Consider the following 16,588-nt stretch of genomic DNA (forward strand, 5'->3'; position numbering starts at 1 on the left):
AAACATACTCAGTTTGACTTTAGGGAGGAATTTGAAAAGTTTCTACAGTTTGATTGCACTTGAACTTCTGCTCTTTGAGGCCCATATAGTTTGGAGGCATTAAAAGAGAGAAGCCATTGAAGGAAACGCTTAACAAATGAAGAAAGAGGTCCAGCACCTGCAGTACTTGGACTTCAAGCTGAGGCAGAAAACACTAAAGCATTTTCTCTCCTATGGGCCAATTTAATCAAAGTGCGTCTCTGGTGTACTCACTGGCTAGATTATGCTTGACTGCCTAAGATAGGAAATTTAAGAAAAAAAAAAAGAAACTTAGGGAGTCACAAAAAGGGCCAGAGGAGACTTCAAAGAGTGTAGATGAGTCTTTGTCATTTCAGCTGTGATTGGTGCTGGGGGGAAACTGCCCCAGGTCAGTCTCAAGGCTTCTGCCACTGCACAGCTCATTGAAATTCTTTGACTGAGACTTGGTGCAATCCTCACGTTCCATGTAAATGCAGCTAATAAATAAGCCACAGGATTCAGAGCAAGTGTGTTAAACGTATCGAATTAATGTGTGATTAGTCTGGTAATTACAAAATGTTTTAATGAATCTGGAGTGTCTGAGCAGAGGGACTGAATTAACTATTTTAAGCGTTGCTTCCTGACAAATTTCCATTTTTATTCTTGTTTGTCAGCTGGGGGGTTTAACGGAAATGCACATTAAAGAAATTCAGTTTTTGCTGCTTTAGGAATGAAAACACGACGAGCGCCGATCTGTCGAGTCAAAACATTTAATTCACATCATCGCAGGAGACATGCACTTGCAGCACAAAACCCGGTGCGCTTTTCTCAGCTGAAGCTCCTATTTTTAAAACACATACAAACCTGAAAATAATTTAAACAAAACACATATTTAAAAAAAGGTTACGTTTGTTTTATACATGTTCATAATACTGTTTGATAAAATATATCACAAAAAATTAGCTTTTAACACGGAGCAAAACATGAATGAGAGATAACACTGACACTGCGCTGGTCGATAGCAGGAGCACTGTGAACTGGTGACATCTGAGAGCAAATGTCATAGAGAGGACAAGCTTAGGAAAAAAAGTTTTTCAATGGAGAAAGTGGAGGACGCAAGGTTGGGAGGTTTATGAGTCCCTTTTAGATGAGAAACAATCCAAGCACTCTGAAGGGCAAAGGAGTCGATCGCTAGGCGTAAAAAGTCTCTACTTTCACTGCCTGGCAGAACATTGTCATAGAGAAGACCAGACCCAGGATCTGCAGAAACACAGAAAAAGCAGGGATTAATGGAATCACATGTCTCTGAAGACGGCTGCGGTGGACATAAAAGGAGATCTTTGGATCATTTTGTATTTTGTAATATTGCTGGTTAACTATAAATGACAAAAGAAAAATAATTTTCTGAAAGTGATGCATCCCAAACATTTCTTAGATCACAATAAGAGGAGAATCCAGCCAAGCAAATTCCTAAAGCATTCATTGATTCTTTAAACAATTAGTATCTCCAGAGAACCTTTATCTTCTTCTATTTGGTTGAATTATATTTTTTAATTCTGACCTAGTAGAAAACATTGAGTCTTCTCCCCTGCCTGCCTGGGTTCCCTCTGGGTACTCCAGATCCCTCACAACCCAGAAACAACTGGTCTTTCTAAAATTGCTATACCATATTAGTGTGTGTGTGGATGTATCTTTGTGATGGACTGGCCACCTGTCCAAACTGTATCCTGCCTCTCAGCTAATGACTGTTGGAGGTAGACTCCACCTGCCCTGGGACCCTGTAAGGACAAGCAGGTGTGCACGATGGATGTTTGAGTTGTTTAGTTTTATTGAATGTAATTTTCAATGAAAATATCATCTACATGCTGCTACAATGTGATCAGTTTTTATAAACGATAAATTTCTCTATTTTTGCATTTTTTGTAAAGAAAATCATTGCGTTATTCACACTCCAAGTTCTAATAATGTCGGTTTTGTCTTTTTAAGATGCTTTTCAATGCAGTTTACTCAATTTACAAGCTTTGGAATTATTTGCAACCTACATTAAAGTATATGTGGGTGCTAAAGAAAAAAGAATAAAAGGAAGTAATAAAAAAGAAATATTTCTAAACCCTTATTCTGTAGGCTTGGAGACCTTTTCCATATAGTAAAAAAATAATTTATGCTCTTTAGTAAAATCTGTGCTCTTTAATTTTGAAAAAAAAAAAGATATAGATAGACATTTGCTGCACAGTGGCGCAGTTGGTAGCACTGTTGCCTTGCAGCAAGAAGGTCCTGGGTTCGATTCCCGGCCGGGGTCTTTCTGCATGGAGTTTGCATGTTCTCCCTGTGCATGCGTGGGTGCTCTCCGGGTACTCCGGCTTCCTCCCACAGTCCAATAACATAACTGTCAGGTCAATTGGTTTCTCTAAATTCTCCCTAGGTGTGAGTGTGTGTGTGTGTGTGTGTGCATGGTTGTTTGTCCTGTATGTCTCTGTGTTGCCCTGTGACAGACTGGCGACCTGTCCAGGGTGTACCCCGCCTCTTGCCCGGAACGTAGCTGGAGATAGACACCAGCACCTCCTGACCCCATTAGGGACAAAGGGTGAACAGAAAATGGATGGAGAAATGGAAAATATAGATAATAGATTTAAGTAAAATATTGAAAAGAAAAAGTAAGGATTCCTTAAGATGTGCTATTAACTTGAGTCTGTTCCAATTTTTCACCCACCCTATATGCTTTATTTCTTTATTTACAAAGCAGTGCAAAGAGGCACATTGATTTATTTTATGCCATTGGACCATTGCAGCATTTAACATATTACTAATATGTCTCATATCAGATTTCCAGCTAATGGCTTTTTTGCATTCCTTGTTATCAGTTAGGCTTTTCAGCTCAGTACAGTGCAGCCACACATCATGACAAAATAACTTGAAGTGTAGCAGATTTGAGCAAATTGAACTCTTTTTGCAGCGAGCCATATTTGTGATTGCTTTACAATTTAAATATGACTTTCTATTACTACCCCAGCAGGTATATAAATGACAAAAAGTAGTTTCCTGTAATGAGGTGAGACCCACACTTCCATTTTCATGAGGCCCAATACTAAGCAACTGCAAAATGAACCATTAAATCTGTCAGATGTACTCAGGGTCAGGACTGTGTTTCTAAACACAAAATATAAATGTGCGTCTGCTCTCTGTCAGTGCATTCTGTTATTTTCAATCAATAAACACAAGTTGGAGTTTCAGTTCCTATTACTGAGGAACAGCTGTGCACAGTTTGCCCTTTACCTGCTGGGAGTGGCAGTTCTCACTTAATGCAACTCCCAGCTGGGACAGACTGTCCTCAGTGCACCAGAGTAATTCTGCCCTCAAAGGAAAGACTTAATTTAGTGGAGTTCACTTCATTAACCTCTGTATGTGAAGCACTTCCAATGAAAATAATCATATGGTTTGTATAATGGCTTTCTATATTGGAGAAGTAGAAAGATTTGAGTCAATGACTTGACTCAGTCAGCTGGTCTTTCTTGGAGAGATAACACATTAGCAATTTGCATTACTGTGTATAATCAGTATAATGAAGTTAGAATGTCATTGGATCCTAATCTGACTATTGATTATACTGGAATATATTAAACTGATCTGAACTGAATTTGAATTAAATTCTAAATAACTCACTTTGTAAAGTGAGTGCCCTAAATAGCATTTTGTTTTAATTTGTCACTATATAAATAAGAAATGATTAAATTAAATAAACAAAATAAATTACAGAATTATGCATGCATACATATTCCTACCCTTTATTTGTAAAGTCTGCAGTGCAATCACTTTTTTCTTTGATGTCATTCGATATTTATGTTTGCTTAATCTCTAAAGCAAGCAGAGCACATGGAGAACTGGATGCTTTTTGCAGTGTGTATTTTCCATAAATATACCTAAATATGGCCTAAGGTTCTCCTAATGCATGCTGCACATTACCCATATTTACATGTTGGTAAAATATGTTAGCAGAGAAAAACATGCTGTTTTTACTGCAGTGGATTTTTTTTTTTTTAGGAACAAATGTTTTTTAAGGATACATTAGTGCCTTTAGTCCATGTGTCACTAGGATAAAACATGACAGTATATTCAACTAGAACACACAGCAGCAGATCTCCTAAATTTAAATTCTAATGATTTAAGGGTAATCTTTCATTTATCCAAGTTGGAAAAAAAAAATAAGATTGTTTTAAAATTATTAACTCTTGGTAAATTTAGAGTTATACAAACAGAAGGATTAGTCTCAGCTCTTCATGCAGACTGATTCAGTCTGCAACCTGAGCCAACATAATTTTGCAAAATAAAACTTGGTTTCTTACAAAAGCTGCAGTTTTTTCATCTTTCTACAACATCACATTGATGACATTTTAAGTCAAATCAACTTTATTTTCACAAAGCATTTCAACAAAAGGCAATTTAATATGGTTTACGTCATGATTCAGTTCTTTAATTTAATGATTAAAGAAGTGAATCATGAAATGGGTTTCGCAAACTCTCTTAAAGGCCTTTTACACCTTATTCAACTTTCTAAGCATTTTTGGACGAATTTAAAAGATAATTTAATGTCAGCTCAATTTTTATTGATTTTTCTTCAACTTGAAAGAAAGTAAATTTTTTCCCACTTACTTGCAAAAACCTCAATCTATCATATTTTATTGCAGCAAAAAGTTTGACAGTTTCCAGTGAAATGAAGACAAATGGAAGAAAAAGTTACATAAAAAGTCAAAACTGAAGCAGAAACTTAAATTAAAACTACAATAGCTGACTTCATAAAAACTAAGTTTGCTCGCATGCTGCTAAAAACAGCTCTTATTCGTGGGGTATAAACAGATCTCTGAGGGTGTCATGAACTGTTAAGCAGCAGGATGTCAACAGTTAATACTCTGGAGTCCTGTGAGATTTGGCTATTTTTTTCAGTGCACCCTGTAGGAAGCTGGTTTGGATGAGACCCGGGTAGTTTGGAGGCTGGGTGAATACTTTAAGCTCCTTGTCTTGTTCCTCAAGCTGTTTGAGCAGTTTTAGCAGTGTGGTGGGCCGTGTTGTCCCGCTGTGGGAAGCCCCTGCTGTCAGAGCTGTGCTGTTTCCATTTGTCAGTGGGTTGCCTTTTCTGCCACAGTGTTTTAGATGGATGGTATATGCCAAAGTAACAGCCACACACACCTTGAGACTCTAAATTTCCCTGCAGAACCTGGGATTGTAACAAGAGGAGTACTAATATCCACTTTCTGTTTGAACGAGTATGATCAGTAAAGTTGTTTATTAGATATACATTCATTTTTTTAGTATGTTTATACAGGTTAGAGGAAATTGAAGTTCATATTGAATGAACCTTAAAATATCTGACTGGTGTTTAACTGAGTGTAGGTCTTAAAGAGCTTCCACAAAAATTTTGTGGTTTAAACTGTGGAATACAACTAAAATAGAAATGCGTATCTCGACACAAAACATATCTCACAAAAAAACTGTTTTAAATTTTAAAATGCTCAGTGTTGCTATGATCTGAGTGTGGGCGTGTGTTTGAGTGTGTAAATAAATTAAATAATACCCTTGAAAGAAAGCCTATTGTTTTTGCTCATAAATAAACATTCTTTTCATTCATTGAATTGTCCCTGAGCATTTTATTTCATACATTTTTCAACAGAGAGTCAGTTTTAAACCGTGGCCTTAACAAGATCTCTAACAAGTTTTAAAAATGTTCTGCCACACCTTGGTTATCACTTACATTTGGCTAGAAGCACCAGGGCTTATTGTAAAAAAAACATGAATACTGTTTCTTTCCCCTAGATGCTCCAAGTTATAGCAACATTAGAAAACAAACTGTGTCATAAATATTTTGGGGTTCTAAAATGAAGCCTTTTACTACCTTCATAAACTAGAACTGTGATAATGTTCTTAAAAAAGAGAAACATACTTGGGTATGCTTCTTATTTACATTGTGGGAATAATTCTATGCAGCCTTGTCTTTTATAATCAGACTTGTAGCTAGACGCATTACCAATGCTAGCATAAAACACCCACAATTGTACAAGGTTGCACTTAAAAAGGAAAAATAAGATGTGAGTACGGTATGTGTATATTCTCAAGATGACGCTTGTACACTCAAGAAAGAAATAATAGGTCAGATAGAAGAGAGAATTTACCCTAAAACAGTACAGTTTAAGGTTGCAATACACATACAGGAAAAGCATACAGTAAATAATGCATGATATACAGACTTGCAACCTTTTTGGGACCTCACAGAAATGTATTACTTTCATTCCTAGAATGTGCAGGTCCCTTATTTAAATTCAGTGGTTGTTTACAAACTTAAGTGATGCTTTTACTGGACAAACAGACTTTCATGATTTTACAGGCTTATTTACTTATAGAGTCTATTCCAACAACTTACACACTGTTTACCTGGAGAATTACAAGGTATTTACTGACACCTCAGATTACTTTCTGAAGATTACAGCTTACTTTTACAAGAACAGACAAGATGCTTGTCTTGTGTTATCTTCTAGATAACTTTGTCTAAATGTAAGAGAATACACATCCAGATCTCGCAAACTAATTTCTGGAGACGGTTGGGGTATTTACCTGGAACTTAGATGTTACTTTTTGGAGCTAACAGGTTACATTACCAGAGCTTACATAATACTTTCCAGAACTTACAGATTGTTTTTTATGGAACAGTGTACTGTAGTTCTGAGAAGTTACCTTTAAAACTTTTGATAGTGGTAGATCAGAAGTTACTGAATGAAAGAGTCTGTTTCCTGTACCTACTCTTTACATTTCAAGAACCTAAAAGTTCTGGGAAAAAGGTTGTATGTTCTGTAAAGATCACCTTTAAAATCTGGAATGTAGGTATGATTTCAGGGTGTGCCAATTATGTTTCGGAAAATGTCAGGTCACTTCAAAACCACTGCAAGTAAGTTCTGGGAATTTAATCAGTAAGTTTTGGAAAATACTAGGTTGCAACTGAACAAATTAAATAAGACTGTTCCACAAAAGTGTCCAGGACAGTAACCTCTTGGTTAGTAGGAACTAACCAAGAGGTTCTAGGAAAATATTTAACACATTTTAAGAGGATACCCTGCCAATTATGGAAGATGCCTTGTAAAATCTCAGTTGCAGCTTATGGACTCTCAAAGGTACAACTTCAAAACTCATCTCAAGGATTCTGGAAACTAACCTGTCAATAAACCACTATAAGCACAGCCATATTATGTATAACATTAAGATGTAGTTCCACTATGTTATTGCATTTTTACATAAGCATAACAGAGACTATTATTCAGGGTGCCCCAATCTAAACTTCCCAGCAATGTTTTTAATTTGTTACGTTTTGTTGTTGCTGATCAACAAGACAGTGTTTGGTTCAAATGTTGTGACACCAGGAGATTCTTCTACTTTCGACAATATGTGGCACCCTGGAAATGAGAACAGGCTGATATAAGGCTGTGACTCAGCCGGCAAACACCACAGATCTTTGCGATAAATCTGGCAGTAATTACATGTTCTTTCCGGTTTTCATTTATCTAAAAACGGTATAGACTGAAAATAAGCCTGCAGCATCAGGGGAGCATTCTGCACTTGATGTTTTTAGGCAACATGAAGTATCTATCCTCTCAGATTAGGGAAGCACATCACGAATCACTCAGCTGCAGGGGAGATAAGAGAATTTTACGCAAAGCCAAGCTCACTATGTGGTCCTCAGGAGGCTATCCACAAGTCTTCATGTTGCAACAGTGTGAGACTCAGTCATGTCATAGTCTAAGCTGCTTTAATGTCAAAAACATGACAAAGTTTATTACAAAAAACATAAATTTTTAAAGCTGTCATTACCTGAGTGAGAGCTGTGCATAGAGCAAAGATCCAAAGTGCCACCAGGTTGTCGTTTAGCCAGTCCTTTACTCGCTCGTAACATGGCTGCAGAGACACATAACCAGAGAGACTAAGCCAACCTTAATAGATGAGAAGAAAACACAGCTTACAACAACAAACATCTTCTCCATAACGATTGCTCTTAAAAATGATCACTCATGTTTCCAGGAGCTTTACTTTTTAAGATAAAGGTCAAATAAAACAGAGTCATTTATTACTATCTCCTTCCTCTCTGAACAGATCTTGTTTTGAGTTTGTTTTACAACAAAACATTCATATTTATTTTGTGATAAGGAGATAATTTCATTGCTGAGAAAATCAAATGCAGAAAAAAATGTTTTTAACCCCCTTCAGATTTATGTTGTGACATTTTTTATGCCCCGACCCCACCCTTACCAATCCAAAGATGCTTAATAGAATAATATCTTGTATCAGTCTGAAAAGGGCCCAAAACCCCTTCCTGAGGCTTTACATCACAAAAGAAGTCATGATCAACAAAAGGGGGAAAGAAAACATAGAGAACCTACCAAAATTACTCCAGGAACACATTATTAGATCAAAAAACAGGGCTTAAATCATCCTTTGAGACTTACATTTCGAATATACCCAGATTGTCTTTGACATGTTTTTTTATGACCTGAAACATTTAAATATAACAAAAAGGCAAAAACAGTGAAAATCTGCAAGGATAAATTGTCTTTGGGAGTACTGTCTTTTAAAACTAACATGCAAAAAGAAGAGAGATGTAATTACAGAGCTACGTCTCCCAGATCAGTGATATAAGCAAATGATGAAAAGGACAACTATTATCAAAGCAAAGTAAGTGGCTTTCTAAGTGTTACTGAACGCTAAAACCAGAAGTGATGTGGGTGGCATTTGCTATATGGCTCAATAGACCTTTCACTGACATGTGTGCCAAACTGTGTGTTGGATTATGATTAATACACTGCAGCATGTACGGCCTGATGTACTGTAGGAAGGAAGAGTGTTATCAAAACAGGCTACTGCACTGTTCTAATTAAATTATTCATTTCAGCAGACGTGACACAATGATTGTGCTATATTTCAAATCTTCTTACATTGGGAAGCTGAGTAAGAGCTAAGGAAACCAAACACAATCTTCTCTCCTTTTTACTGTTGCTTGAAGTGTCAGTGAACCAGAAAATATATATACCTGAAAAATGCTTCTGGGCTGGATCAATATGGAAAGTCATGCAGTGGGCCTAAATTTAAGACAGGTTTGGGGGTATTTATCACACTGTTGTTCAACTGCAACCCTCCTGGATCTCAGAGCTGCAATGGAATTGATATAAATTTATATTTTATGGTTAGACTTCCGCTGCAAACTCCCATAAAACAGATTTGTGACCTTTCAATGTAACTCTCAGCTCTGGGATTAAGCTCATTTACAGCCATCAAGAGCTTCATCAAAAAAGTAACAAACTTTCAAACAGTTTTAGTCAGTCTACCTGAGTACCAGTGGTTTGTTAGGAGCTCACGTGAGGCATTTACCAGATAAAGAGAGATAATTTCTCCTTAAGTCATAAAAGCTACAGACATGTCTGAAGTGGAGTGAGTACTTAAATCCAGAGGAGTTATGATGTTTTTATTTGTAACCAATGAACTATTTCCAACTGGTAGTCTGTTTATTGTAAAGAAATATACTAAATATCATTGCCTAGAATTTACAATTTGATCTTGCAGTGTATAAATGCATAAAAAAATAGTCAGTTTGTCATGGGTCATGAAGGTAACGGATCCAGCAGGGAAATTATATATATTTTTTTGAAAATCAACAGCCATCAGGTTGTTCCCAAAGATACACAAGTGTTACTAGGCCAGATTAGATACCAGTACATGTTGCCTCCTTAAGAGTTTTGCTTTTGCCCAAAGGTCTCCTAGAGAAATGTTCCTGGAAACATTCCCTGAGCAGTTCGCATTTTTGTGACCTTCACAACCTTCAAATATTTCCTAAAGATTAAGATTAATTCTCTGTTTCTGTCCATTGTGATGTCCAGTCTAAAATAAAAAGTACCATTCAAAACTTTTTTTTTGTCTACTCAAGGCCTCAATCTTTCATACAAATATAGAGCAAAGTTTTTTATTTTGTGTTGCTTTAGCATTTTAGGACATTTGATGCTCGATTTGTTTCTTAGATTGGTCGGCTATTAACATGTCAGTCTGTTGGCATATGGAATTTTTGATAAATGCAATCACGTTAAAGATTTCAGGGAAATAAAATATGTTTTTTGATTTGCCGCTGTAAAGAAATCAGCAGAAAATTGGCGTAATATCAACATGACACTAATACCAGACTACACCTTCTGTTTAGACGTGACCGACAATCAGTTTTAGAGAACACATCGGACTTTCAGTCGAAGGTGAAATTACTTGGTTGCATTCACAGGTATTGATTAGCTCCAGATTTGACTCTGACAAAATTACAACATAGTGGGTGTGCAAACATTTCAGTGAGGGCCCTCAGAGGTGCAAGCATAAGCTGAGCAAAATGTGTCATCTGAGGCATAAGAACTAAAGAAAAAAACTGGAAACAGTGACAACACAATAATAAACAAGGGTTTGTATCATCGCTTACATGATTGCAGACTCAAAGGTTACTCTGAATTTTGATTTTCAGAACTGGATGATAAAATGCATATGATGAATTTATTTAAACCAAACAAAATAAATACTTATTTTTAGGAGTAATCAAAGGACCTTAGTCCTTTTGGATTCTTGCAAAAGGAGTAATTAAGGTGTTACTGATGGATAGATGTCTGAGTTGTGCCTGGATCTTACAGTTACAGTAGGGAGCTACAGATAGATCTGATGTGTTGAGGACCTTCACAGTGTAAGTGTAGAAGACATTCTTGTTGAGTGCAGTTCCTTCTCTCTGAACAGCAGGAAACTGAAGAAACTGTGACTGAGTCTGTGCCCCGTCAACCCTAAATGTGAAGGAAATAAGTGAACCAAATTCATGAAGCTGAAGATTCCTAATGGTACATTTTATTAAAAAAAAACTTTGTCCACTGACTTCTGACCACTGACCCTAGCCCTTTCTAAACCAAATCAATGTTCACACACAGAAACAATAGGACGAGCTCTGCGTCTAACCCTTTCAAAGGTTTAAAGCCGTGGTTGGTGTTGACTTCATGAAACTCTGCCAACAATCCTACTGGGCCTTCAATGCTTTCTGAGCTGAATGGCAGCATGTCTTTCTTTAAGGGAACCCTATCAATGTTTCCTTTATCTTGGCTGCCCCTCTGAACTGACAGCAACTCATCCTTATTGTTTTCCCCTTGCATAGATAATGAAAGTGCCCATCCAACTTTAGATGAACCTTTATTAGCTCCATTGGCAAAACAACCACACTGGATGTCCCAAAGGATGCAAACATAAATTGGGTATTGCTGTCAGTTTCAGGACATTTTGTAGTTCGTACTCCATCTAATCCACACCTTGGTACATCCATGAAGTATGGATGTACCATATTTTAATATTATGTAGGTTCAAAAAGCATCTTAGATGTTTCTGATTCTCCCAGAGGCACTGTTGTACAATGCCTTGTAAAATTGTTCATTCCCCTTAAAATTTCATAAATTTCAACAAAGTAAGGGAGAAATGTGAGCTGAAAGGAAAATGTTGTTTTTGAAGGATGCCTTACAGATAAAAACCCAAAGTATGGCTTCCATGTGTTTCCTCCCTTTAACCTAATACACCCAAATGAAAACAACATACCTAATCAGTAAATAGTCTATATATGTGTAATTTAATCTCAGTATAAATACAGCTACTATTTGAAGGCCACATCTGTCATGTTGCACTTGTGGATTATTTGAAACATTCAGTATTCACACCTGGGAGTCTGAATACTAAATGAACGACAGACAAGTATGGACATAGAAGGAACAGATATGTCCATTTACATTTACTGGGACTATAAAACCCAGTCACTGAGGAAAAGCTGTGAGTAAACCAGGGAAGACAGAGAAACAAAACACAATAAGTATTGCAAATTTAAGCATATCATAATCACTAAAAAAACAAACCAAAGTTACAAAAACAAAACTTGCAGTCCAAGAGATTGTTACAACAGTACTTGTCATGATTATTACTAAATATTAAAACATAATATGAAAGTTGCAAGAATCCGAATGAAATAATAAATTATATGGGTTAGTACAGTGTTGTATAGTAACGAAGTAAAAATACTTCACTACTTTACTTAAGTATATTTTGGAGTACTTCATACTTTCCTCGAGTATGAAAATTTTTGATGACTTTCACTTTTACTTCACTATATTTCCGAACTTAATTGCGTACTTTTACTCCGATACATTTTCAATGTGTGGTTTAGTTACTTGTTACAAAAAAGCGAGAGAGAGAAACGCAAGTGTTTTGACCCCACCTACTGATTAGCAAGTAGCAAGTAGGCTACCGAACAAAGTCCGTAGCCTGCTTGCCTGGGCTTGTTCATCACCTCCAATAGGATACACCTGTTTCGCTTCTCCCATTAAGCACAAAGCAAGTCTCGCAATCAGCAGCAGCCACATGGAGGAGGAGACGGAGACCACAACGACTGCAACTACGTCGGACACGGCTCCAGGGGAACCGCCAGCTGGTGATGAGAGCCCATGGCCTTATTTAAACACAATACACTCTTTCGTGGGTGTTAAAGATTCGTCGTACCGCGTGCAGTTTATGTTATTCCTGCCCGAAGATGTGGAAATTCTATCTTACAAAAACTCCCCGTCCAACTTGAAGAAACACATCGAGGTAACTTCTTATGAAATGGTTATAATCCTCCTGTTTCAGTAACTATAGCTTGGTCACTAGGCACTATTGTGAAACGTTGACCGTAAATGAACTTTGTTTGGCATTGTTTCAGTTCCACACGTGGTGTATTTAGCTTAGGCTTAATGTTGACTGTAGCAGGCTACCTAGACTCCTCTGTTCAAGGGGGGACAGAAGCCATAGCGATAGCAATTTAGACTCAATTTAACGAATATAGGAAAGGCATGCAAGTTCAAAACCAGGTTTACAGATGCCAATAAGCTGCATTTCCCTCCCAATTCTTTTTTTCTTTTGCATAATGACCAGTTGTGTGCACCACCTACTGACTGTAGCATTGACTGATTCACTGATTTGTGAAGTAGAGTAATCGTAACAGCTCTTTTTCTTCATGTTGGCCGCATTTTCTGTACTATTTATTTTTCTCATTTTCAGCACTGACCTTACTTGAAGGGAAAACTTGAGGCTTACAAAAACTTTGTATTTTCTGTCCTGGAGGGTTTACTAAGAAGCTGGTTAGTTGTAAAGCAGGTTAAGTTAACCTTGTGCTATAGGTAAAGCACCTAATTTTCTTAACTAAATGATGCCTGCAGGTATATCTATTAGCAGGTTTAATTTTGCCTGCACTTGGTTGTGTACATTATTTTAAGTGTATTTGACAAGTTTACCAAAATATAAAAAATGTCATTCAAACTGCATTTGCTTTGTTTTACTTTTTACTTGTACTTTTCATTACATTACTTGAGTACATCCATTTTTACAGTAATTTCCATACTTAAGTACAAGAAGTTTCAGATACTTTAAGACTTTAACTCAAGTAACATTTCAGTCAGTGACTTGGACTTTTACCAAAGTCATATTTTGGAGAGGTACTTATACTTTTACTTGACTCTGAGATTTCAGTACTTTATACAACACTGGGTTAGTAAATATTCAATTAAAAGCTAGACTGAATAGATGAAGTTGAAAATGTGATAATCCTGGAAAATGTCTGTAAAAGAGCTGAGATCTATTTATGCTCTGAAAAAACAGTTTTACAATCTAGAATTATTTACCGATAACTTCAAGTTTAGACTCAGGTTAGTTATCACTGTGTTTTAATTCCTTAGAAAAATATGTACAAGTGCTCATCTGCTGTGGATAGTAAACTGCTGCTCTACTAAAAAATTTTTTCTGCCTCTATGAACGTAGCCCCTGTACTTTCATTTACTTTCAAAGACCTAATTGCACCACAGCTCACTCTTTGTTGCTGAGACCTGTCTATTTCTGTCTGCACCAATCAGTCCAACCTTCAAACTGCCTCATTGTGGGTTCACATCATCACACAGTTGAGGATTTCATTTTCTGCCTAGCAATAAAAGAAAAAGTAAAAATATTTCTTGTGCTTTGGCAGAAATATTGCCACGCTGTACTTTTCTTCCACACATATCTTGCACAGGCCATTTATTTCTACCGTCTTCGTCATAAAACTGACATGCTGTATGTTTTTATTAATTTTGCATGAGGAAAAGGAAACAATTATATCTGCCTCCAGACACTTCAGTAACATTTAGTCGTTGGTCTTGAATGGCACGCCTGACTTCTCTTCGTCAGTATTAAACTCAATTGAGAAATCACTGGAGTGAACGTGGATTTGATTTCAATCCGAGACGCTTGACGAGATGAATTTAATCGGATGTTACTGGCAAAGCACAGGCGGCATGGGATGTGAATGTAATTATAAAAAGATGTCTCAAATTGGGAGGCGTTTGCAAGATGTGAATGCAGCTATTTGTTGGAACGGAGACATGGCATGAACAGAGGTGACAAATTAACAGATACACAACATGCACAAATAATTCGCTAAAGTGGCCTTTTCTTTGCTGGAATTCAGAGGTCTACATGGAAGCCAACAAAATTTCCTGCAGGAATCAAAACACGCTTATGTTATTTTCAGTGGTTTGTGTAGAACAGCTTTCAGAAACATGTTAAAAAAGCTCACAGGTTGGGAAAAGATGCAGTTTGTTCCTGGAAAGCCTTTGAATCAGAGAACAGTTCTAAACCTGCAAACAGCATCTTCAACATGCATGTTACGTCTTGGTCTCACATAGACCAAGACACTAAAAATGCTTTTCTTTAATTACGTTGGGTTCAATATTTAGTTAATTTTTCATTTCCAGAAGCTTGCCAGTGTTCTGTAGTTTAAGTTTGTCATATATAAAACTCTGGTTTGAGTTTTCTTCTCTCATTGTGGTGCTTAGTTGATGTTTCATTTAATAGACTGGGATTTCTTGCGTAATGTGTCCGACTTTCATGAGTTTTTTGTCACCTTTTAGGCCATTAGTTGAGCAAAGTGTTCTGTTTAGTTAGTTTTTCTGTGTATTTATGCTGTTTATTCCAGAAATTCTCCCTCACTTGCCTCAGATCCTGTTTTTCCTAAGCTTCAACGCATCTGTTGATAAATTGCACTTGCTCCCAGCAATCAACCTCCACAGCATTGTAGCATCTTTGTCTCAGTCACTCTTTGACAGATCTCTTTGTTATTTGCCCTTGTGTTTGCTTTTGTGTACTCCATATTCTCTCGACTCTTTGTTCTTTCTTTAGTGTTTGCTTGTGTTTTCTGTAAATCATCTCAAACATGATCCTGCTGTCCTCCTTCCTGCAACTGGGTCCTCCAACAACTCCACAACACATGGCATAATGAGCATATGCTTTCCTGCTTTAATTAGCAGAACTTTACCATGATTTAAAGCTGCTTCTCAAATCCTAGTTGAAATACAGCAAATATCCCCAGTGGAAGTTCATTCTCTACAAGAATTATATTTAAGATTAAAAAAAGAAAGATTTCTTTAAAAAAAAGACCGATCTGTTTCAAGCATGTAACTTTTTCATTTGATTAACTCATCCATACAAACACACTTATTAATTAGGGGTAGACATTTACAATGTACCTTTTTTATGAGGTGTGGAGGTTGCTTGGTACGTTACTTGCTTCATCCTCAACATTTGAGAAATCATGACAGCATTTCTCAGAAGGAAACATTTTCTGATATAAATGCTTTAAAATATTTGCATCACAATAACAGTAAGTGTATAAGCTCAGAAACAAATCAAATTAAGTGACTCATGTGAGAGACTGGAAGACAAAGATAGAATTAAAAATCAAATAGAGAAATGCAATGCTCTGCAGTTGCATTCCACTAGAATATTTTAAGTGTAAATTAAATAATACAGAACTAAGAAAACACAAAAATATGTACAAAATCAAAACGCTTAATGTTTTACAGCAAGTTATGCTTTGTTTTAATTTGTTGGTTGGGAAAATAGCCTTAAAGTTGTAGGAATTTCCAAAAAATAACCAGAATTTTCTGTCAAGTACAAGTTACGGGGGAGTAACTTATAAATACTAAACAACTAATCTGTGATTTAAAGAAATTAATCTGTTAACAACTAGAAGATATAATAATAACTAGAATGCACCTTATAAGTATGTTCTATAAATGTCGAGGAACTACAAGGTCCAACAGATTTCTGGGGTATCTTAAGAAAGCGAGCTTCAAATTCTGTCTAAACCACATGTATGAATTCTGGGAAAATAACCTGCAGGTTTCATGAAAGTAGAAGCTACATGCTGAATGGTGATTTGTTTTGTCAAACTTGTCACACACTCCCTCTATTCAGATTTAACCTAAGCACAATTTAAAATACTGAATAAGTTACTGAGTACATTCACCTAATAGAAAATGCATGAAATACACCTATCAATTAATGGTAACTCGTTCAACATAGTTGGATACAGTCACTTTATTTGAGACTGTAGTCAGAGCTTTACAAGCACAGAGTGCCAAGTTTATGTCAATTTTTACCCGTAGAATACTTTCAAATTTTAGTTTCAACATGCTTTTCTCTTCTCTTCTTTTTGAACATCTATTTA

At 36.5% G+C, this 16,588-nt stretch overlaps 1 protein-coding gene across 3 annotated transcripts in view; it reads right to left on the bottom strand.

The window, feature by feature from the left end:
* Positions 1–748: 748 nt before the first annotated feature.
* The window catches only part of tspan4 (tetraspanin 4), a 170,922-nt gene continuing 155,082 nt past the window's right edge, over positions 749–16,588 (bottom strand). For all 3 annotated transcript variants that reach the window (XM_023331725.1, XM_023331724.1, XM_023331726.1), the window contains 2 exons: positions 7,846–7,929; positions 749–1,257 (listed from right to left, as the gene is read on the bottom strand). In XM_023331725.1, the coding sequence (XP_023187493.1) occupies positions 1,189–1,257; positions 7,846–7,929 (153 nt within the window). In that variant the 3' untranslated portion in view covers positions 749–1,188. The remainder of the gene's footprint in view (positions 1,258–7,845; positions 7,930–16,588) is intronic.

Source organism: Xiphophorus maculatus, chromosome 4, assembly GCF_002775205.1.
Source record: "Xiphophorus maculatus strain JP 163 A chromosome 4, X_maculatus-5.0-male, whole genome shotgun sequence".
In the NCBI taxonomy this organism is placed as follows: domain Eukaryota; kingdom Metazoa; phylum Chordata; class Actinopteri; order Cyprinodontiformes; family Poeciliidae; genus Xiphophorus; species Xiphophorus maculatus.